General features: G+C 36.9%; 1 protein-coding gene across 1 annotated transcript in view; it reads right to left on the reverse strand.

The window, feature by feature from the left end:
• Positions 1 to 25,457, reverse strand: part of HMCN1 (hemicentin 1) — a gene marked incomplete at its 3' end in the record, with an annotated part of 530,768 nt that overhangs the window by 162,998 nt on the left and 342,313 nt on the right. The window contains exons 45-52 of the mRNA XM_082833486.1: positions 23,826 to 24,107; positions 20,971 to 21,138; positions 16,335 to 16,448; positions 15,694 to 15,780; positions 7,270 to 7,461; positions 3,578 to 3,751; positions 2,178 to 2,291; positions 1,198 to 1,343 (exon numbers count right to left, since the gene is read on the reverse strand). Of these exons, the coding sequence (XP_082689612.1) occupies positions 1,198 to 1,343; positions 2,178 to 2,291; positions 3,578 to 3,751; positions 7,270 to 7,461; positions 15,694 to 15,780; positions 16,335 to 16,448; positions 20,971 to 21,138; positions 23,826 to 24,107 (1,277 nt within the window). The remainder of the gene's footprint in view (positions 1 to 1,197; positions 1,344 to 2,177; positions 2,292 to 3,577; positions 3,752 to 7,269; positions 7,462 to 15,693; positions 15,781 to 16,334; positions 16,449 to 20,970; positions 21,139 to 23,825; positions 24,108 to 25,457) is intronic.

Genomic DNA, 25,457 nt, shown 5'->3' on the forward strand with positions numbered 1-25,457 from the left:
TGAAACTAATTTAACTATTCATTATGAAATTTTAAAAAAACAGCCCTAATGCCTAGTACAAATCTAGACTTTACCCAACTTTTATGTGTGTATGTGCTTGTGTATATGTGTGCATGGGTATAAAATGCAAGGAATGAAAAGGTTTTAGGTAAAATTTAAAAAAAAAATATTAAAATTTGAAAGGTGAAAGGAATTGTTTCCATGCAAACTCATATAGAGTTGATATTGTACCATGAAGTATGCTTGTAGTCAGAAAAGAAACTGTAAACAGAACATGGTGGGAGTTCCATATTTTTCCTTTTGCAATGGCTTCCAGATGAAATTTGCTTATTTTATGAGATATTTTTTTCCCTGGCTGCCAGGATTGCAAAATCCATCTGTGATCTGAAATAATAAAGTTATATCTTTCTGCATCTTAAATCATGACTCTGACCTGAACGTCTACAACTGGAATTTGACTGACCATTTGGTTGATTATGTGTAAAACAGGATAAACATCAGCTTAGCTATGTCACATCTGTATTAAGCAGAGTGTTAACAGCAGCTAAAAAAAACTCTATTTTGGTCTCGAAACATCAGCACATATGTTTTTAAAACATGCATGTTAGAAAATAAGTTGAATGAGAAATAAGGGCGTGTGGTCTGAAAGCCAGATTACGTAACTGTAGGATGTGTCTTTTATTGAAAGTTCTTCATTGCCCCCAATTAATTGTATTGAGCACTTAATCATCACATTGAGCTTATTGTTTTCATCTTGGAACATTAAAAATGTTACCCTTTGTAAAAGAGTTAAAGGTGTTTAGAGAAAGTTCTGAATAAACTTAGCACCTGTGTTATACCTATCATTCTAACCTGGCTCAGCACTGTCTTTGCGTTTCTTCTCCACAAAGTTTACTTACTCTGAAAAACCACAGAGCACAAAAACCATTCCCCAGTGGGAAGGTGGCTGGATTTTCCAAGACAATTGCTAATGTGTATTAAAACAGTCCTTCAAACTTTAGAGTGATGAAATGATACTAAAATTGTTGAACACGGTTCAATTTTTTTGCAGTTTTATACTCTAGGAGCATGGGATTGTGCTAATTTTAAGGTCACATTGATTCTCTGAGTTATCTGTGTCTGGGTGTTTTGTTTTTTAATTTAACTGGCCATTTTAGTCTATAAAAAAACATCAGCAAATGAAAAAACTTGACTGGCCTGTCCATCCTTGTACCAGCTGAGAGAGGCAGAAGGGATTGCATAGGCTTCACATTCCAAGGTCAGGGTGTTGTTTACTTTGATCTTCACTTCTTTGGGGGAAACACCTGGCCCCAGGAGGTCTCTTTTACTGATTATGGGTGGAACTGCATAAACACGAATATTAAAGTATTAAACATTAGTTCTTTTAAATGGAGTGACATGGAACACAGTGAGGATCACTTAATAAGAAAACAAGGAAATAACTTAGGCATCTTCTATGCTCTCCTTTCATCAAGGACCTAAGTTAGCATCTTATGAAATGGCAGTGTTCATATACAGAATGTGAAGAAAATTACCTTTCTCTCCTCATCACTGTAATACTGCCAATGAGGTTAATGTCCTTCACAGAACAGTTAGTTTAGGTTGTTCCGGGTCCCCAGACACAGTCTGAGTATGACCCATAGAATGCATTTTATTAGTCACTAAGGGGAATGATTCAAAGAACAAAAGACAATAAAAAAGATGCTCTTCCTTTTTAAAAATAAAATTCTGAAATTTATTGCCTATCAGTGGTAGCATAATTTTTTTTTAATAGGTCAATGTACAGTGGATTAGCGCAAAGTCAACGACAAACTCATCGTAGGCTGTTGAATACAGCATATATATTTAAGGAAGAGTTTTGTGCATGCAGGTACTTATATGCAGCAGAATTCAGAAGAGGGTAATTCATGAGACAAAAAGAGAGAAACTTAAGGAAGTGCCACTGACAAGTTCTCCAAAAAGCTGAAGAGAGCAGTTTCAGTGGGCTTTCACATCTATAAGCAACTGAAGTCATGGGCACATTGCTTAATTCAATTTCCATCTTAATGAAGCAAGCTGGATAAACGATAAACTATAATGATGAATATAAATAATTGTGAACCCGTAATGAAAAATAGAATTAAAAAAGTTAGAAAACCTGGAGAAAACTAGGAACATAGTGTTCTTTCGGGACTTACTGTAGACCTTCACTTCATAGTACTTTATCATCTCTCCGGCCTCATTAGTGGCTACACAAGAGTATCTCCCAGCACTGTCCTCCTGTGCATTTAGGATCTGCAGAGTCCTACCTCCTGAAAAGCAATGGAACACCAAAGAATCTCTGAAGTCACAGTGGTAGCAGGGTTTGCACAAACCACCAGGTTTTAGTTCTTACTATTAACACATTTCTTCTTCTCTATGACAATTCTGTAAGAGACATTTGACACAGGCAAACTACAATACAGATGGGCATTACTTGCTGGACGGAGACATTCACTAAGTCCACGATGGTCCTCCGTGGTAATGACTCTCGTGCTCACTCTGACCCTCCCCTACCTCTCTGCACATACTGTAATTAAGGTTCTTATTTTACTCTCTTCACAAATAGGTCTTCTGCCTTTGTCATCTTCTTCCTCTCATCTACCTGGAGTATCAGTAGAGATTGATCTTGCTAAAACACCATTTTTATTATGGTATCTTTCTTCCTAAAAATCTTCAGTGGTTCTCAACTGACTAAAGTATAAAGTCAAAACTCTCAAATCCAGGTATTTAAAACATGACTCCAATATTCCTTCCTGATCTTATCTCCTACCTGCCCCCTTCCCTGCCATACCCACATGTACACACAATGTCTCCACTCAAGAAGGAGGTGAGGAGTCTGTTTATTATTACTTGCACATAGATATGCCATTCTCCTTCGTACTTTCCCACACTAGGCATCCTGAAGGATCTGAGATCTCTCCTAACTTATTTCCAACTAACAAAATTCTATAACTTTCTTTAAGGTTTGGTTCAAGTTCTGTCTATGACAAAGCATTTCCTGACTGCTTCAGCCCACGGTGGCCATTCCTTCTTTTGAATTCTTATAAAACTTGTCACTATCCCATTTATCATAACCTATGACTATTCAGAACCCATGATTATTCATGGATTCCTGTTGTTAATTAACTTTCACATGTATTATCTCTATACATTTCTTACAGCCAGTGATCATACTTTTAAATTCTTTCTGTTTTCATACATATTGTCAGGTATTAAAGAGGAATAAATAAACTCTGTCAATCTGAATACTAACCTTCAAGGGTCAATTCAACAAAACGTGAATTTCTACTCTTTTTGGCATTCTACATTATATTTGAGCAATTAATTACACTGTAGTATTTATTTACTTGCCTTTTATTTACTTTACTGGTCTTTCAAAAAGTAATTTTAGATAACTTAGATTACAACATACATACAAAATACTAAAAAATAAGATAGCAATAGTACAATACCAGCAACAACATTAAGTATTTTTATAAAAATAGTCAATGATTCTGTTCTTCTGTAAAAGTAAATGGCACAAATGCAACTTGGGCATCTGAAGTGAGCTAATTACCTGGAAGAATACGGATATTTCGGTTGGATTCTAAAGGAGTTCCATTCTTAAACCAGGTGATGGTGGCTGGGGGATATGAATAAGCTTCACAGACCAAAGATGTGGGGCTGTTAAGGATAACAGTGACATCTTCAGGGATGCCATCGCTATCAACACCAGCAATTGTAGGAGATACTGAAAAAGATTTAAAACTTGATCAAAGAAATATATTCAGAAATTTCTTTATTTGTACATTTCTAAGTTTCCATAGTACTTATTTGTGTAATTCCATTCCCGAACAATTACAGAAACAATTGATTAGTGTCCTCATTCTACACAAAAGCAGTGAGAACCTCAAAAAGCTCACAGAGTAATGGAGGAGATGACACATAAAAAGGAATCATAACACAATGTAGTATGGGCAATACTGGGAATTTTGGTGCAGGATATATGGGGGCATGGCATCCAATCCAATCTGAGGTGTGGGGTGGTGTGTGGACTCTCATCAGGGAAGATCTCCTAATGGAGCAGATTTCAAACTGAGCCTCAAAGGACTGGTGGTCAGAAGGTGAAAGAAGGGAGACTACTAGGAGGAGGGAGCATATTGGGAGCAGAGTAGTGTAAACAATGAGAGGCAAGCAGGAAATATATAGAGGATGGATTCAAGGGGATCAATGCTGGAAGCAGGGGAAAGACAGACAAGTACCTCTGTTCCATAAAAGATAGTGAGGGCCTGAACTAGAGCAGTGAAGAAAGGCATAAAGAGGGGGGAGCAACTAAAGAAAAATTCAGGACATCAACTGGCAGGATTTGATGATAGAATTTAAGGGGTAAAGAAACCAACGTCAAATATAACTTCCAATTTTATTGCTTGGGAACGAACCTAGGTAAACTTCAACGAAGCAAAATAAATAGAAAATATGGAAAGATTTGCTCACTTAGGAGGGGAAGATGATTTGTTCAGTCTGAATATCTTGAATTTTAAGTGCCTGTGAGAATTCCAGGTAGAAATGTCCAACAAGCAACTGTATATAGAAATCTGAACCTTGGGAGAAGGATCAGCGTTGCAGGTATGGATTTTAAAAAGTCTCCAGTTGATAAGAGATGATCATTAAACCTCTGGGAATTAAGTTTTTGTTACTTGATGAGAATATCTAGAATAAAATGAACACTGAAGTAAGGACAAAACATGAGGGGACCTAATGTTTAAGAGACAGATCAAGTATGAGTCCATAAAGGAGGGAGAAAGGGAGCAACCAAAGGGGTGCAAGGATAACTGGGGAAGAGCAGTGTCCAGGAGAAAGTGGTACATAATATCCAAACATTAAGATAAGGACTGAACAATGTTCGTTGGATCTAACAACAGGGTAGTCTTCACCACAGCAGTGGCAAGAATGGTGTGGGCAGAAGCCCATATTTAGTGGGACAAGAAGTATAGACAGGGAGTAGTGACTATATGAAGTGATGGAGACAGCAGAAGGTAAAGCTGAAGGTAAGGCAGATGGTGGGCATGACTGGCAGATGAAAGAAGGGGGGAAGATATAGGATCAAGGGCATAAGCAGAAGCAGTAACTGTGAACAAAAAGGATAACACCCTCTGGGAAAAGAAAGGGTAAAGACACTTAATTATGGCTGGTAGACTGGAAATTGCCAGTGCACACACCTGAACAGCCTCAACTTTATATGAAGTTGGTGAAAAGAAGACTTGAATTCAGATCCCTCATCTTCAATGAATGAGGGAAAATGATAAGAAGTAACTAGGAAGCGGGTAGGAGGCAGAGGAAGGAATATAGTCAGAGAGCATGACTTGAGATGCCTGGGGTAAAGAATAAGTGATCTCCACTGGAGAGAGTCCCCAGGGAGCTAATGTCTCTTGGGAAGTCAGATTTCAGTTACTGAAAGGAGCCAGAAAGAGTTTTAAATCAGGTTTCCAGAGGACAGGGATAGGATGTGGACATGAGCCAGTACTGGGAGGTGAGTCAGTGGTAGGAGGAAGGAGGCATGAGGAACATAGAGCTCTAAGAGAAGCAATGGGCTACAGGAGAGGAGAAGAAATCCAGGGCAGGGCATTTGCCTTTCATTCGCTGATGGGCATGCAGGGAAGACAGGTGTGTTAGGAGACAACTGGCTCATGAACTCTCATTCTTACTTATCCACGCATCTGTTATTCACTGCTATGTTAGGTGCTGGGGCTACATCCTTTTCAAGATAAAAAGGGTTCTGTCCTAGGGAGTTTATAGTTTTATGTAATTATTACTCATATATACTATTTATTTGACACTTATTAATACATTATCCAGTATTCTGACTTAACATGTCTGGCCTATATATCTCTTCTACTCAATTAGACTGTAAGCTGCCTGAGGACTGTGTCCTGTATGGGAGTTTCTATGTATGGGACTACATATTCCCCCAGTCTAGCCAATAACTATTAAAACACACAAACAAATAAAAAATTGCAAAAATTCGCATCCTCAATTATAGGTCAGTTTATTTAAGTAGAATGAAATGTGTTTTGATATTAGTAATCAAATACAATACATTCAGGTGGTGCATTTTAAATTTCTAACGTGAGCAGAAATTAGGAATCTATTTTAATATCATTTCCAAGACATAAGTATAACTTTAATGCTGCAGAAACTGAATGTGTAGTTATTTCATCATTCCTACTCCATATTTTTTCATGGTGTAGTTTTTATTGCTCTCAAAGGGCTTGATATTCAAATGTACAAGCTAATCTGTATTAAATCAGAAGGAAACCATGTGAGATTTAAAACCTACACTTGTAGTTGCAGTCTACATTTTAATCTAGGAATCTTCACAGCTTATCACTGACAATATAGAATTTACACATTATATATTAATTTCAAGGGGAGGGGATTTATCTGGGAAAAATAACTATTAGTTAAATGGCAAAATACCTAAATTTGCAACGTCCAGGTAATTTACTGCACAGCAATACCTGTCAACTTTCTTCCTTTAAGATTTTTTAGGGATCAGTGAGTTAGCAAATGACACAGATAAACACACATAAAGACAGATGAGCAGGATATTATGTTAAGAAAAAGAAAATCTACGGTAGTTGCTCACCCCAGCAGGAGCAGATGTTCTGCTCACAATACTGCTACATAAGTTGGCAACGGGAAGGAGGGGAAATGTGTTTTAAGACGGAGGAAAGCACACTTCTAAAATAAAATCATTTTAATGATGTTTTGTTTTGTTTGAACCCTTCAACCTCCCAAGGGACTGTGTTAATTCACTATCGCTCATGAGTAAGCATACAGTTTTGGTGTGCTTGTCTGCATCTCCTCTCCTTCATCATAGTTACCAACAGAGATTTCAGTATGGGCAATTACCAATAATGGCAGAGTCCCACAAAGAAATGATAAAACATCTCACGGTGATCCTCTTTCACTGTTGACCTGCTTCTTTTTGACCAGTATTTATTTTTCCTTTACTACTGCTTATTTAATATCTATCTTGTTCATAGTTGTACTTCACACAAAACACAGTACCTGGAATATAGTAGGTATGCCAAATGCAATGAATGAATGTATGAATTAATAAAAGAAAACCAGCAAATGTACACAAGCACTGGTCCTTCTGAAATAATGAAATTCTATGGTAGAAATATTAAGTAAACAGAAAAAGAAGAGAATTTGGCCTATTGCCATGGCTGATTCTTCAAGATTTGCAGCAATGCTTATACCTACCCAACACATTAAGACTGAAACTTCTGCTCTTGTCACCAGCTGTATTAGAAGCCAAACATGTGTATCTTCCAGTGTGTGACACTTGGGCATTGGTAATCTGAAGAAAACGGCCACCAGACATAAGATGATGGGTGTCATCTTCTTTGAGGAACTGCCCATCTTTCTGCCATGTAATTTCTGGCACTGGATTCCCTATAACAAAAAGTCATTTCTGAGAGTTGGCTAATAATCACACGTCTACAGTTGGTAACTAAAAGGATGCATTTTTATTCATTTCCCTTTTAAAATATTCCACTTCTGAAACAATGCAGTAGCCATGCATTTTAAAATAAAGTTGCAAACATAACTGAATTTATAATAATAATCATGCTATGATTTTAAAAATCTATAAGTGAAAGAGTTATGTTAGTCTCTGTGTGTAACTAAATTTATACCATACCTTAGGCTATTACAATTAAATATTTTCATAGTAAAATACACTTAAAAAATAATGGAATATACCATGTTTACTAAAATTATTACTCATGAACACCTTTACATTCATATTAAATTTTTAAAGAAGATTTTTATTTTTGAGGGAAAGCTGTATAAAAAGGAAAAAAAACTTTAATTAAACAATTCAACAAGCAGATATGTATGCCAGGATTCTAGCATAGATATATAGATAGGTAGAAAGATAGAAATATCTATTAATTATTCCTTTAATATTTATAGCCTAGAGAAAAAAGATCTTTCATATTTTTCATGGGACTTTTGTTAAATATTAAGTTTTAAATTGCTCAAACATTTTGTTTTTGAAAATTTAAAACTATAAAAACACGTTCTGTTAGGAAAGAAGATTAGGATGATATCATATTAAGGCACAACTGCATTGGCCATGGAGCTTGTTCTATGGCCCTGCCTGGGCAGGAAAGCAAATTCACAGGCCTACCCAACTGCTGAGTATAGCACACAGTCCTATCCAACTAGGAAGTATGACTAGAGAATCCAGGTAACTCAGGCCTATTCTACAGTTGCACTTGGGAAGGAAACCAAATCATTAGTCCTAACCAACTGTTCCCAGCCAATGGCACCCCCCGTCCCGACCTCACATCTAAGGCAGAGGCAGTGGCCTCACCCAAATAGAGACCCTGAGAGAAAACCCCACCTGCCCAAGGATGCTACCAGCTGACCCATCCAGAATCCCAAGTTGAGTTGAACGGTGAAGGACAATCTCTGCTGAAGCAAACCTGTAAAGTCTGGAATCAGAGACCCTTTACTCAAGTGTGCAGATACCAATACAAGGAATCAGGTAAACATGACACCTCACAGGAAACTAATAAAGCTCCAATAACTCAATAACTGACCCTAAAAAATGGAGATCTATGAACTGTGAAATCAGAATAATACTCTTAATCAAGTTTAGTAAACAAAATGAAGAAAACAATGCATGAACAAAAGGAGACGTTCAACAAAGAAATAGAAATCATAAAAAAACCACAATCAAACAAATGAATACTAGAGCTAAAGAATAGAATGACTGAACTAAAGAATTCAAAAGAGAGCTTCAACTTCAGAGCTGACCAAGCAAAAGAAAGAATCAGTAAACTAGAATATAGTTCATTTGAAATTATCCAGTCAGAGGATCAAAATGAAAAAAGAATGAAAAGTGAAGAAAGCCTACAGGAGTTATGAGATACCATTACAAAAACAATATACACATTATGGAAATCCCAGGAGAGGAGAATGAGAAAGGAACAGAAAGTATATTTAAAGTGATAATGTCTGAAAACTCCCCAAACGGACATCCAGACTCATGAGGCACAAAAGATCCCAAATAGATTGAACTAAAAAAGGGCTACATTGAAACACATTATAACTAAATTTTGAATGTAGTAAGAAGAAAGCAACACATCACATACAAGGGAACCCCCCATAAAAGTACAGGCAGATTTCTCATAAGAAACTTAGAAGGCTAGGAGAGAATGGCATAAAACGTTCTAAATATTGAAAAAAAAGCCTGTCCACCAAGAATACTAGAGCTGCCAAAATATGAAATGACAGATAAAGATTTTCCCAGACAAGTAATAGCTGAGGGAAACAAACAGAAACGAAAAAACACACCAGACCTGTCTTACAAGAAATTCAAAATGGCATTCTCAAGTAGAAATAAAAGGATGCTAATTATCATCGTAAAACCACATAAATGTATGTGCAAAACTCACTGGTAATGGTAAATATGTAGTCAAAGTCATATTCTCTAATACTGTAATGGTGATACGTAACTCACTTCTAAAATTTAAAAAACAAACATTTAAAAAATAGCTGTATCTATAATTTGTTATTAGATACACAAAATAAAAAACATGTAAATTGTAACATTAATAACCTAAGATGTGAGAGGAAGAGAAGTAAAAGTAAAGTTTATGTATGCTATCAAAGTTAAGTTATTATTAGTTTAAAATAGGATGTTCTACATATATCTTATGTAAGCCTCTGTTAACCACAAAGGAAAAGAATCTTTAATAGCTACACAAAAAGTTATGATAAAGCACTCAAAGCATATTGCTAAGAAAGTCATCAAATGACAAAAGAAGAGAAGGATAAGAAGCAAGGAAGAAAGGAGCTACAAAACAATTAAAAAACCCCAATAAAATGGAGATAGTAAGTCCTTACCTATCAATAATTACTTTAGATGTAATGGATTAAATTCTCCAATCAAAAGACATAGAATAGCTAAATGAAGAAAAAAAAATCAAGATCCAACAGTATGTTGCCTACAAGAGACTCACTTTAGCTTTAGAGGTACATGTGAACTGAGAGTAGAAGGATATAAAAAGATATGTCAAGAACATGGTAACCAAAAGAAAGCTGGGGCAGCTATACTTATATCAGCCTAGACTTTAAGCTAAAATTGGTCAAAAGAGGCAAGAGACAATGAAAAAGGGGTCAGTCCATCAGAAAGACATAATAACTGTAAATATTTATGCACCCAATATTGGAGCACCTAAATATATAAAGCAAATACTAACAGAGATAAAAGGAGAAATAAGCAGCAATAAAATAATAGTTGCGGTGGGGGGGGGCCTTCCCTAATGGCGCAGTGGTTGAGAGTCCACCTGCCGATGCAGGGGACACGGGTTCGTGCCCTGGTCCAGGAAGATCCCACATGCCGTGGAGCGGCTGGGCCCATGAGCCATGGCCGCTAAGCCTGCGTGTCCGGAGCCTGTGCTCCACAACGGGAGAGGCCACAACAGTGAGAGGCACGCGTACCACAAAAAAAAAAAAAAAAAATATTTGGGGACTTTAATACCCCACTCTCAACAATGGATAGATCATCCAGTCAGAGAATCAATAACAAATCAGAGATTTGAAAATTACCATAGACCCAATATACCTAACAGACACATACAGAGCATTCTGTACAACAAAAGTAGAATACACATTCTTTTCAAGCACACATAGAACATTTTCTAGCATAGCTCATATGTTAGACCACAAAACAAATCTCAGTAAATCTAAAGTGTCTGAAATCATACCAAATGTCTTTTATGACCACAATGATATGAAATGAGAAATCAATAACAGGAAGAGAGCTGGAAAATACACAAATGAATGGAAATTAAACAACATACTGTTGAACAACCAATGTATCAAAGAAGATATCAAAAGGGAAAAAAAATTTCTTGAGACAAATGAAAATGGAAACACAACACACCAAAACTTAAGGGATAGAGCATAGGCAGTTTTAAGAGGAACATTTATACTGATAAATGCATACTTCACAGAACAAATAAGATCTCTAAAAAAAAATCTAACAGTACACCTCAAGGAACTAGGAAAAGAACAGACTAAGTCCAAAATTAGCAGAAGAAAGAGAATAATAAAAATTAGAGCAGAAATAAATGAAATAGAGTACAAGGAAACAATAGAAAAGATTAATAAAACTAAGAATTGGTTCTTTGAAAAGATAAAATTGACAAAACATTAGACTAAGGAAAAAAAAAGAGAGGACCCAAATAAATAAAATTATAAATGAAAGAGGAGACATCACAACTGATACCACAGAAATACAAAGAATCATAAGAGACTACGCTCAACAACTACAGCCTAGGAGAAATGGGTAAATTCCTAGAAATATACAACCTGTCAAGACTACATCATGAAGAAAAAGAAAATCTGAACAGACCAATTACTAGTAAGTAGATTAAACCAGAAGTCAAAACCTCCCAACAAGGAAAATCTAGGACCAGACGGTTTCAGTGATAAATTTTACCAAATGTTTAAAAAAGAATTAATATCAAGTCTTCTCAAACTCTTTCAAAAAACTGATGAGGGAACATTCCCAAACTCATTTTACAAGGCCAGCATTACCCTGACACCCAAGTTAGGTAAGGACACCACAAGAAAAGAAAACTACAGGCCAACATCCCTAATGAATATAAATACAACATTCTCAGAAAATACTAGAAAACTGAATTCAGCATCAAATTAAAAGGATCATACACCATGATCAAATGGTATTCATCTCTGGGATGCAAGGATGGTTCAAGATACACAAATCAATATAATACATTATATCAATAGAATGAAAGATAAAAATCATATGCTCATCTCAATAGATGCAGAGAAGCACCTGACCAAATTCAACATCTATTTATGATAAAAAATCTCAACAAATTGTATATAGAAGGAACATTCCTCAACATAATAAAGGCCATATGACAAATCTGCAGCTAACATCATACTGAGTACTGAAAGACTGAAAGTTTTTTAAGATCAAGAACAAGATGAGGGTGCCCACTCTCATCATTCCTATTCAACACTTTATTGGAAGTCCTAGCCAATCAGGCAAGAAAAAGAAATAAAAGGCATCAGAATTGGAAAGGAAGAAGTAAAGTTCTATTTGTAGATGACATGATTATTTATATAAAGTCCTAAAGACTCCACCCAAAAACTGTTTGCTTTAATCAACAAATTCAATAAAGTTTCAGATACAAAATCAACATTTAAAAAATCACTACATTTTTATACACTAACAACAAATGATCTGAAAAAGAAATTAAACAAACATCTCATTTACGATAGCATCAAAAACAAAAACAAAAACTTAGGAATAAATCTAACCAAGGAGGTGAAAGATCTCTACATTGAAAACTATAAAACATTGATGAAATAAATAAAAGAAGACACAAATAAACAGAAAGACATCTTGTGTTCATGGATTGGAAGAATTAATATTGTTAAAATGTCCATATTACCCAAAGCTATTTATAGGTTCAGTGCAATCTCTATGAAGATTCCAATGGCATTTTTTACAGAAATGGAAAAAAAAAATCTTAAAATTTGTGTGGAATCACGAAAGACACTGAATAGCCAAGGCAATCCTGAGAAAGAAGAGCTGGGGGCAACATACGTCCTGACTTCAAACTACATTACAAAGCTACAGTAATCAAAACAGTAAGGTACTGCCATAAAATAGACACATATACCAATGGAACAGAATCATAAGCACAGAAATAAAGCCATGCATATACGATCAACTAATATTAGTAAAGAGGGTCAAGAATACTCATTGGAAAAAGAGTCTCTTCAGTAAATGGCAGTGGGAAAACTGGATATTCACATGCAAAAGAAGGAAACTAGACCCGCGTCTTACACCACTCATAAAAATTAACTTGAAATGTATCAAAGGCGTAAATGTAAGACCTGAAACCATAAAACTCCTGAAAGAAAACAGAGGGACAGGGACTTCCCTGGTGACGCAGTGGTTAAGAATCCGCCTGCCAATGCAGGGGACATGGTTTCGATCCCTGGTCCGGGAAGGTCCTACATGCTGCAGAGCTGCTAAGCTCATGAGCCACAACTACTGAGCCAGCATTCTAGAGCCCATGAGCCACAACTACTGAGCCTGCATGCCACAACTACTGAAGCCTGAGCACCTAGAGCCTGTGCTCTGCAACAAGAGAAGCTCCCACTCGACACAACTAGAGAAAGCCTGCACACAGAAATGAAGACCCAATGCAACCAAAAATAAAATTAAAAACAAATTAAAAATAAACATTAAAAAATAAATAAAATAATAAAAATTTTTAAAAAGCAGCTGAAATTAAAAACGAAAACATAGGTACACAGCTCCTTGACATTGGTCTTGGCAATGATTTCTGTGATATGATACCGAAAGCATATGCAACAAAAGCAAAAACAAATGGGCCTACAACAACTAAAAAGCTCTATACAGCAAAAGAAGACATCAACAAAATTAAATGGCAACCTACAAAGTGGGAGAAAATATTTTCAAAGCACTATCTGATAAGGGGGTTAATATCCAAAATATGTAAGGAATGCATATAACTCAATAGCAAACACACACACACATACAGGATTCAATTAAAAAAATGGCAAAGGACCTGAATAGACATTTTTCCAAAGAAGATATTCAAATGGCTGACAGGTACAAGACAAGCTGTTCAGCACCACTAATCATCCAGGAAATGCAAATCAAAACCACAATGAGATATCACCTTACACCTGTTAGAACAGCTATTATCAAAAATACAGGAAATGACAAGTGTTGATGAGGATGTGGAAAAAAGGGAACCCTTGTGCACCTCTGGAGGGAATGTAAATTGGTATAGCCCCTATGGAAAACAGTATCAAGGCTGCTCAAAAAACTAAAAATAGAACTATCATATGTGTAGCAATTCTACTTCTAGGCATATATCCGAAGAAAACGAAATCACTATCTCAAGGAGACATCTGCACTCCCACGTTCATTGCAGCATTATTCACAATAGCCAAGACATGGACACAGCCTATGTGTCCATAGATAGATAACTGGATAAAGAAAATGTGACATATATAAAATTATACATATAATTTAATATTATTGTTAAATACTAAATATTACTATACAATATATAATACTAATATTATTTACTATATATATATAATTTAATATTATCCAGCCATGAAAAAAGAAGGAAATCCTATCATTTTTGACAACACAGATAAACCTCGAGGACATTATACTAAGGGAAATAAGTCAGAGAGAGAAAGACATACTGTATGTTCTCACTTATATGTGAAACCTAATAAAACCAAACTCATAGAAACTGAGAACCCATTAGTGGTTATAGAGGTAGGAGGTTAGAGGTAGGGCAATGAGTGACGGTGGTCGGAAGGCACAAAGTTCCAGTTATAAGATGATAATTGTGATTACAGTTAACAATACCATATTGTATAACTGAAAGCTGCTAAGAGAGTAGATCTTAAAAGTTCTAATTACAAGAAAAAAAGTTGTGTAGCTATGTGCAGTGATGGATGTTAGCTAAACATTGTGGTGATCATTTTGTGTGTGTGTGTGTGTGTATGTGTGTGTGTGTATAATCACCTTAAACTTATGCAATATTATATGTCAATTATATCTCAATGAAACTGAAAGAAAGAATAAAAAAGAAATATCTTAAAAAACCAAATGTCAACGTTAAAAAAAACAAACTGGAAGGCTCAAGATGGGATACTACAAAATTTAGGCAGCTGTTCTCTATGCAATAGTTGTTACCACATCATTGCAAGAAAAAAAGAAAACAGGTTAAGTAATAGTATATGTGACGCTTTTTATACCTGTCTTTCTTAAAATGAAAATATTTCCTTGCTTACTTAAATGTATTGCTCATGCAAGGCATGTAAACAACGAAATAAGAAATTAATTGAATCTTCCTTAAAACACTTGCTTTCTATAAAAAGTATGGGCTGCTCTAGTCGTTCCATTAAAACTGCAAGGCTGTGCCTTTACTAAAAAGACAGTCTTGAACACATTCTCTTAGAGATCTGTTTATTTTTATTACATGCAACACAATGATTCACTGGTAAAGCCGGTGAAAGTGGGTTTAGAATTTTCATTTTTATTTTTACTCTTCTCCATTTCCTTGGTAATATGCAGACATGCTTACAAAAGGTGACAGTTTTGATCTTGGGTAATTCCCACTATCAGTGATGCTATACTTTCACCAAAATTCCTATTTCTTTGAAATAAAATTTAAGAAAACAATAAAAAGGAAAGGAAGGTACAAACATAGGGAAGGAAAGAAAAAATAAGAGGAGGTGGGACAGGAAATCTTACCCACAAGTAGGAACAGGATTAAAAAAAAGAAAGAATCATTTATTGAGTTGAAAGAAAAGACTAATGTGTCTTTTTCTGTCTCTCTCTCTTCCTTGCTTTCCTTCCTCCCCTACTCCCTCTCTCCTTCCTTCCTTCCTTTTTTTCAGTGTAGGAATTTCCTTTTTATCTCCACAGAATCTGAAAGGTTACCTCCTATACTTCTACCATCTATATTGGGCTAGAATTCAAGGTCAAATGCTTGATTTTTCTCAACTAAGAGATAAGTGGAGGCAATGAATAACCAGTGAGTTGAGCAGAAATGCAAGAGCTGAGCCCCTTACCTGTCACTTCACAAGTCAATGCAACACTCTGTTTCTCTTTTACCTTCACATCTTCAAATGTATTTTCACCCACAATGTGAGGTGGTACTAAAAAAAAAAAGGACAGAAAAAGTAACAGTTCTAACAGCAGAATGGTTATTTATAGGCATCTATTTTCATATTCTTTATTAGGCTGTACCCTTTAAAACAATCCCTCCCAATTCTCATTATTATTTGTTTACTAGAATGTTATACTGTCTGATCAATTCTAAGATATACTATAAAGTTATATGTCATAAATTCAATTATAATGAATTTTATTGTATGTAAATCATAAATATGTCAACAAGTCAAAGAGTAACAAAATCTATTAGACACATTTCTCCCTCTATAACTCTGATAAGCACTCACATTAAACAAGTTATCAGAGTCTTAGAACATTGTTGAACAATGGTGAACTGATAAGACATGGCATTTCAGCCATTTTAATCCAACTGATTACGTACAAACCATTCTAACATTGAATTCTTGCCAAGAGTGACAGTCCAGGGGCCAAAGAATACACGAATGTAAGTTCAAGCTGCAGATAAATTTTAACTCTGCTTCCAGAATGTATTTCAGACCATTTTATTTTGTCTAGATATTATAAGTTATATAAATACCTAATACTGAAAGCCCAAAGGTTTTTCTTTCTTCACCAGCTGCATTCCTTACAACACAAGTATACTGGCCAGCATCTTCCATTCTGGTCTGCATCAACCGCAGAGTCCTTCCTCCTGGAGAAGCAAACCACCAGATGACGCAAAAAGAAATCTGTAACTTTACAAGTTAGCCGTGTAGTGCTGAATTTTGGGAAAATGTAATCAATTCACTTCAAAGGCCTTTAAAATGCATTTATGTCAAGCTTTTAAAAAATATCACATGTTTTAAGGCTATATGAAGCAGAATAGATAATTCAGAAGAAATGTCTGATTTAATGGATAAAAAAAGTTAATACAAACCTAGGTGACAGCAAGTAAGAAATGGAGTTTCACAGAGGTACTGTTTGAACATAATCTTGAAAGGTAAGTATTCTTTAACACAGAGAGGAGTTAAGAGACACCGCTGTAGGTAGAGTATGAATGAGGATCTAGAGGTAGAAAGTAGATGAGAGGTGTGGCACCTAAAACAGAACAGGTGGAGAAAACAGTGAGAGATGAGACTAGTTGGAATATGACCAGATTCTGTGGGCCTTCGAATGCTATGCTAAGGAGTTTAGACTTTATTGTGTTCACTAAAGGCTATGGAAGTACATAAACAGAAAAGTCATGCTCTGATTCGTGCTTTAGAAAAACAACCGTGACAGGATGTTTACGAAAAGACTCCCAGTTTGCAGTGGAACACATGCAATGGGAACGTTAGAAAGAGGACCACACCAACTACCCAGACTGGGATGACATCAATATACAAGGGATGAATGAAACCATGAAGACTGACTACCAGTTTTCAATTGAGTTTCATGGAATTCTAGAACTATTTATATCAAAGTTTATGAGGGTCACTTTGTTCATTAGCACGACTCTGATTTTGTTCCTCTTTATATTTTGAACTTCTGTGTAATGAAGAAAGATTCTGGTAGACTGGGAATGAAACTGATATGCTGAAGGGTATAATTTGGAGGAAAACTCCTATTAAGGGCCAAGGAAGAGGAGCCAGCAGATGAGAATGAAATAAAGCTGGCAGAGAACAAAGAGACACACTGAGAGAGTAGAGTCCTTGAGGACACGGGGAGGGGGAAGGGTAAGGTGGGACGAAGTGAGAGAGTGGCATGGACATATATACACTTTGTGTGCTTTGTGTCCACCTAGAGGGTGGGATAGGGAGGGTGGGAGACACAAGAGGGAGGGGATATGGGGATATATATATATATATATATATATATATATATATATATAGCTGATTCACTTTGTTATACAGCAGAAACTAACACACCATTGTAAAGCAATTATACTCTAATAAAGATGTTTAAAAAAAAGTGTAAATCATTTCTTAGGTTTTGTAATAATTTTCCACTCGGTGTATTTTTGCTTAGTACCTTGAATTTGAACTAAAAACATTGAAATGGTTAAACATAAAATTTTCATGTAAATATTCACCTGGATCTGAATTTATCAGGAGTTTCTATCTGCTTTATGTTTTTATAAACACAAGCCCTCATTGAGCTTTTCCTATAAGCAACCTACTCATCCTCAAACCAATGAAACGTGAACTTAGTAATATCTTATTTAGATAGACTAAACTGATTATCTAAACTCAGTCTTTTTCCCCAGTTGAATTTAAGTAAGCAAAGTTGAATACAGAAATTCCCTAAACATGTCAAAAAACTTATGTTAATTAGGAAAGGATTCAAAAGCACTCACTGCTACTTCAGATTAGTGAGACCATAATATGATTCCAGTTGAGAGATATTAAAAAAATACAACGTTTATGAGTCATTGCTGGCTCTGCAAACCTCAACCTCATAAATCTCATGATCTTTCCTTTCTCTTTGTTTCCTGGTCCTCTCCCTTATTGCAGTGAAAGACAAAAAAGGGTTGGACAGTAAATTATACTTAGATGGAGACATTTCTCGTACCTATTAAATTTTTATAGCAGCTATCTGTTCTTGGCAGATAACTTCATAACAATGATAGGACCTTCAACAAAGTACTTCTTTCAGAAAAGCCTGACTTAATGTCTCAGGAGGACTAATCTTAATGAAACAGAAATGTGCAGCCGATCAAGGAACAAGCGAGTCATACGCCATTCATCTGATTCTCAGTCATCGATTGCACAACACACATGTTCAGACTGTAAAACTGAATGACTCTTCTGGCAGCGCCACAAGGTGAAGTACATTTAATGTGTTTGCTCAGGGATCTCCAGCTGCTAGTCAAACAAAACAAAGCTATACAATAAAACCAAAACACTACCCCTGTGGATCTATAATAAGCCAGAGTACCTAATTTTATCTTGCCTTTTTCATTTCCAGGAACGCTGATGTAGTTATTATATTTAAAAAGAGTTCCTACTTTTTCAGCAATTGAGAATTAAACAAAACACAATAATATAAGGATGACTATAAGAGAAGAAGATAATGTGTTCAGGTTTTTGGTAACCAAACTGCAATGAAATCTTTGCCATCAGTATGCATTCCTTAAGATCAACAGAGGCAGGCAGTCCTTCAAAAATGAAAGTCTCCTAGGAAAGTCTCCTAGGATATAGGAAAGTCTCCTAGGATAGGGAAACCCAAATCTTTTACCAGGTTGTCTATGGCAAATAATAACAAACATGTATTGGATGCTTAGGATATAAGCAGGCACTGTGTTAGCTGCTTTACACATATTAACTCATCTTTACAAAACCCCCTAAGAGGCAAATGCCACTAGTATCCTCACTTTACAGGTGAAGAACTGAAGTTTAGTAAAGTTAAGAAACTTGCCTGAGGTTATAAATCTAGTATTACAGGCAATAGATATAATAATTATAGCAATGTATATTCCTCATTAAGCCCCTATCATTTATAGACCAAGATCTTGAAGAAACAGAAGGACCTTAGGCTATTTAGACCTAATTCAAATACTAGGAAAGTATCTTTTCTGAAAAAGCCTTCAAAAGTGAGAATTTAAACTTTGAACAAATTTAGGGGCAAGGAGCTTGTTACCTCCTAAAATAGCTCATCTTGACTTTCAACAATACAAATATTTTTTAAAGTTGTTTGTATTCAGACTGCAATCTGTCCCTAGAATTTTCCATACACTGGTATTACTTGGCACTAGACAGAACCAACATCATCTTTTCTAAGCCACGGCTCTTCAAGTATTTAAATGTAATTTTCACTACGTTGTCATGAGTTACACAAGGCTTATTTTTTCAGGTTAAATAGAATTGGACGTATAGTTTACTTTGCAATCATTTGCCATCATGGTTATCCTCCTTCGAAAATACTGTCAATAAATCCTTCTTCTAGTCTTCCTAATGAGTAAGTTAAATCCACAATACAACTGGTGTTTTACTTGTTTTATTGGTGAAAATCTATTTTATTCATGTGGCAAAACATTGCATCTGTTATCATGATAAACACATTATACTGTTAATGCATACTCAATACCCAAAGCAATTCACAGATCTTTTCATATGAAGAATTCTGAAGCTATATCTTACCCTAACTTTCACCATTGGTTTCTGAATGTGAGTGCAGGAGTTTACTTAACTTTCATTTTGTTAGGTTTAATTCAAAAGTTCCAGAGTGAGGTGTGTTTGAATTCAGATGCCTTCATTCAACACATTGGGTATTCTTCTAAATATCCAAGCTTTTTATTACCCATAAACTTGGCAAGATTATTTTCTTAGTCTGTACCCAAATTATTACTGAAAGGGGCCACGTGCAGATTCCTGTGGCATGCCCCAAGACACCTCTCTCGACACTTATACTGATCCATAAAGAATAAGCTAATAGGGCTTCCCTGGTGGCGCAGTGGTTGAGAATCCGCCTGCTAATGCAAAGGACACGGGTTCGAGCCCTGGTCTGGGAAGATCCCACATGCCACGGAGCAACTAGGCCCGTGAGCCACAACTACTGAGCCTGCGCGTCTGGAGCCTGTGGTCTGCAACAAGAGAGGCCACGACAGTAAGAGGCCTGCGCATGGCGATGAAGAATGGCCCCCGCTCTCCGCAACTGGAGAAAGCCCTCACACAGAAACGAAGACCCAACACAGCCAAAAATAAATAAATAAATAAATTTAAAAAAAAAAAAAAAAAAGAATAAGCTAATAGATTTTCCTACATAATTGGATAAGGAATAAGAGGAATATCTTTTTTACAATAATGATAAAATCTTAGCTCACTTAAAACTATTCCATCTTGGAAATATAAATCTCACTCAGATTAGAGTTGTGAAAAAATTTAAACTCGTGGTTATAGAAATTGTTATATAACATTATTCAGTCTAGGCTCTGGCTTCAAGTATTTCTTTTCATTTTTCACTTTTCAGATTGGCTGGTACTCATTCCAGCATGAATGCTCTGACATCCCCATGATTTAAGTAATAAGCGAGTGCAAAGATTTCTTTGTCAAAAGGATATAGAGATATTTAGAGATTTTCCCCATTGTCATATAGCTTCTGATGTCCTAAAATTTTTTCTTAATATGATCAGTGGGGATTATAGTAAGCAGCTAGATCATAAAGAAAAAAAGAAGACATGGAGTTATGAGAAATTAGGGAGAAACTGTGGCCACAGGAAGCTAATCAGGTTACCAGGCTACAAGAATTTCTAATACCTGAGAGAATTCTCAGAGAGCTGCTGAAGTTGACAGGACACCCATCTTTAAGCCAGGTAATTGAAGGCAGGGGAATTCCTGAAGCTTCACAAGTTAGGGACACTGAGTTTTTTTCCACCACACTGATATTTTCAGGTGTCCTGTGGTTTCCTATGATGCTTGGAGGGGCTGTAAGACAAAACAAAACAAAACAAACAAGAAATGGAAAGGAGGGTGGTTAGTATGTAACAAACACCAAATTCTAAACAGCATATTCTTAAAGATAAGGCTTCCATTTTCTAGTCAACAGTAAGCAAAATAAGCAATCACAAGATGATGATGATGATGATGATGACGACGACGAGGACAACACTCCTGGAAGTAAAAATGGCACTTCTTCCTCACTAATAGCAACATATGACTTTAAAAAAAAAATTTTTGTTTATTTTATTTATTTATTCTTGGCTGTGTTCGGTCTTAGTTGCAGCACTCGGGCTCTTCGTTGCAGCATGCAAGCTTCTCTCGAGTTGTGGCGTGTGGGATTTCTCTCTCTAGTTGTGGTGCAAGGGCTCCAGGTTATGTGGGCTCTGTAGTTGTGGTGCGCAGGTTCCAGAGCGCATGGGCTCTGCAGTTTGCGGCTTGTGGGCTTCTCTAGTTGAGGTGCCCGGGCTCAGTAGTTGTGGCGCGTGGGCTTAGTTGCCCCATGGCATGTGGGATCTTAGTTCCCTGACCAGGGATCAAACCTGCATCTGCTGCATTGGAAGGTGGATTCTTTACCACTGAACCACCAGGGAAGTCCCCAAATGACTTTCATATTGTTATTCTAATAGTGGTGAATGATTTTCTGTGAGTCACTCGTCTTTTCTGGTAATATGGATTCATGACTTTCTTATAGGCAGAATTTTCTAACAAATAATTCTAGTATTAAAAAATAAAAACAGGGCTTCCCGGGTGGCACAGTGGTTGAGAGGTCCGCCTGCCGATGCAGGGGACACGGGTTCGTGCCCTGGTCTGGGAGGATCCCGCATGCCGCAGAGCGGCTGGGCCCGTGAGCCATGGCCGCTGGGCCTGCGCGTCCGGAGCCTGTGCTCCGCAACGGGAGAGGCCACAGCGGTGAGAGGCCCGCGTACCGCAAAAATAAATAAATAAATAAATAAATAAAAAATAAAAACAATCGAACAAATTAGAAGCTCAAAACCTCGTGAAACACACCAGCTTTCATGTTATCTATACTAACCACATTTTTGTTCCTTGGGCTAGCTGTTTCCTTGCTGGTTTTTTCCTTATTTTCACCCCAATCCAGCTCATGGAGACAAATGTGGTTTCAACTAGAATAGCAGCAGTAGAGTTGATGGGACTTAGTGACACCAGATATGAGCAAAAGAGGAGTCAAGGATGATTCCTAGGTGTTTCCCTTGCTCAATCACATTAGGGGGTGGGATTGGCACAATCGCCCATGAGAGAGTGTGGATAGAGAAGCAGGTATTGCCCATTTCAGAGCCTCGGGGCATTCTAACACTACAGTCTGGAAGAGTAGGGGGAAACAATAAGAGAGGTTGAGAGGAAGGAGTTGCCTGAGAGTTAGAGACCAACCAAGAGGGGCAGGGGTGGGGCAGTTCCAGAAGCCTAGAAAAGACATGAGTGACCAGCTCCTCGAGGTCAAATATGCCTTGTGAATGCAAAAATGTGAGACACACAAAGTGGGTTGAGAAGACGGGTTTGTGCAATGAGCAGAGTAGAATCAGGATAGTCTGAGGATAGAGTGACAAGTCACATTGACCCAACAGGCCTGGACAAGTGCAAGGGCTGGGTCAGAGGAGAACCAGTGTTAAAACCCAATTAAGCCGGCACTGGAACATAGATAAAACAAGGCTACACAGAGGCCTTGAGTTCCTCTATGTCCCTCATTAGCCCCATGGAAAGTTACCCCTCCATCATGTTTTCCTTCTGCACAGAGAAGGGCCAGTGACACCCTCCACTTTCAATGGTCTTGCAGAATTGAAGTACATGGAAGATTGAGCCAACTGGAATTTAGCATAATCTGAGACCTTGATTTCTCAACATCAGTCTTGCCTAGGAAATTTTATGACAGAAATTCTTGTTAATACAACTGACCTAAAGGTCCCTCCTCCCTAGAGAACTGATCAAATAAAGTATGAAACGTTCAAATAATGAAATAGTAAGCACCTGTTAAAAAGAATGAAAAAACCACAATCTAACAAAACGATACACAGGACTGATTCCTTTTCAGTCTCTAGCTTTGGTTTACCCATTGGCTGCAAACTACGAGATATTAATACTGGACTTTGTGCATGTTCTAACTGGATTTAAGTTACAAGACCATGTCTATTAGATTTACCATTTCTATAGATTTTAAAAATGCAATTCAAATTGTATGCATACAAATAGGTGTCCCTGAGTACATGTATGTTTGCTCCATTCCTATGGACATTTACTGCTCATTACTTAGAATTTTAAAGCTGACTTCAGTACAACTTATGCCCATCTGATGCTCAGTCAGTAAGCTCTAAGGAACCTAGACTTACACTAGCCAAGTCAGCTAATGTGGAAAACATAGAATTATGGAATGTTACTTGGGATAGCACTGGATCAAAAGTACTTGAAGAAGATAATTATCTACTTTACTATGTGCTTTCCTAAAAGAATATCCAATATATGCTTATTTCAGCAAGGTAAGATATGGAAGGTCAGGCATAGTAGGAGGAGTGATGAGACTGATCTAAAGAAGTGGTGCAAATGTAGAAAATAATCGACTATAAATAAAAGACTCAACACTTGAGGTCTGTATCTCCCATCCAGGAGGCTATAGATTATATCAGCCAGTGAATGGACCTATTGAGCCTGTTTATACTTACTGTGTACACTTAAGTCATATTTTCTGTCAGTCATTCCTGCTATATTCACAGCAACACACACATAACGGCCTGTGTCAGACACATGGACATTCTTCAGTTGAAGGATATGACCTTCATCCGTTACTTCCATTCCCCTTCCCTTAGTCAAAGGGCGGCCATCTTTCATCCAGGTCACTGTCGGTTGAGGAATACCCTCCACCTCACACTCTAAGGAAATGCTCTTCCCTCGAGTTACGATGATTTCAGTAGGGTGGCTGCCACTGTTGGCTATAGTTGGTCGAACTGAGGAAAAAAAAGAATAGGAAATGTTTGCCTTAAGTCTTATATAAGAATTTTCATCACGCAAAGTTAAATTCTTTTTTTTTTTTGAAAGAAAATGCTTTATTGTTTCTTGTGGTCATACAAGCAGTACAAATTTACAGCAAAACAAAAATCACAAAATTCAGAAAAGTATAAAGCTCACTCACCATGCTATAATCGAATATACCCACTGAAAACATTTACGTCTTCATGAAACCAACCATTACAAAATGAAATTTAAGAAAACCTACTAAGCACAATAACATAAAAACAAGTATCTAGGAATAATATGACAAAACATACTAAATTCATTTTTGATGTCAAAAAATTAGCTACTAAAGAAAAGACCCAGGACTAATAGACATGGCATTGCTGTACTGAGAGGTAGAATTCTCCAATGTACCTAAATGGGTTCATAACTAAAATAAAGCTATCAATATAGTAAGGAAAGAATACTGCATTAGCTACTTTCCCTGCCTTTGAGAAGTTATACAACTATTTGAATTATCATTTGTAGCTCTAACCCAGGGAAGTCTTCTAGTACTAATTTTAAAGTAGATATGATAGCCTAGCTCATGACCTAATGTCTGTTACCAATTCCTTTCTTCCCTTCACTAGAGGAGTTGGAAAAGCTGAAACTTTCTCAGCCTTCTTTGGAAATTGAGGTGACCCCAGGAATCACTGTAGACCTAAAAAGTCTAAATGGAAGTCTGCTGGCAGGGGTCAGGTGAGGGGGTGGATTTGGGAAATTTTTTGCTCTCCTGCCAAAAGAGAAAGATACCATTCTTTTCCCTTCCCACACTGCCTTCAATGTGGACTTGATACTACAAATGCAGCAACCATCTTCAGGTAACACAGGAAGGACCAGGAGGATCCTAGATCTCCTGTCCTGGTAAGAGTAAGGTGCTGACCAACTCCAGTGACTGCCAGCCTCAGGCTTCTCATTATGTGAGAAAATAAACCTCTATTTGTTTAAGCCACTGATGGCCAGTGATTCTGTAACTTTATAGCTAAATTCACCTAGTGGATACTGATTCCAAGAAAGAAGATTAAACCAACTCAAATACACATGTGTGTGGGAAAGAAAATGGACCAGTGTTAGTAATCCTGTGTTCCAGGGCCAATCCTGTCACATACAAGCCATGTGACCTCAGCTGGTCACGGAAACTTCTCTGGGCTTAAGTTTCCACATACTTTTTTTTTTTTTTTTTTTTTGCAGTACACGGGCCTCTCACTGTTGCAGCCTCTCCCGTTGTGGAGCACAGGCTCCGGACGCGCAGGCTCAGCGGCCATGGCTCACGGGCCCAGCTGCTCCGCGGCATGTGGGATCTT

Source organism: Leucopleurus acutus (assembly GCF_964270905.1).
Source record: "Leucopleurus acutus genome assembly, chromosome: 2".
NCBI classification, from domain to species: Eukaryota; Metazoa; Chordata; class Mammalia; order Artiodactyla; family Delphinidae; genus Leucopleurus; species Leucopleurus acutus.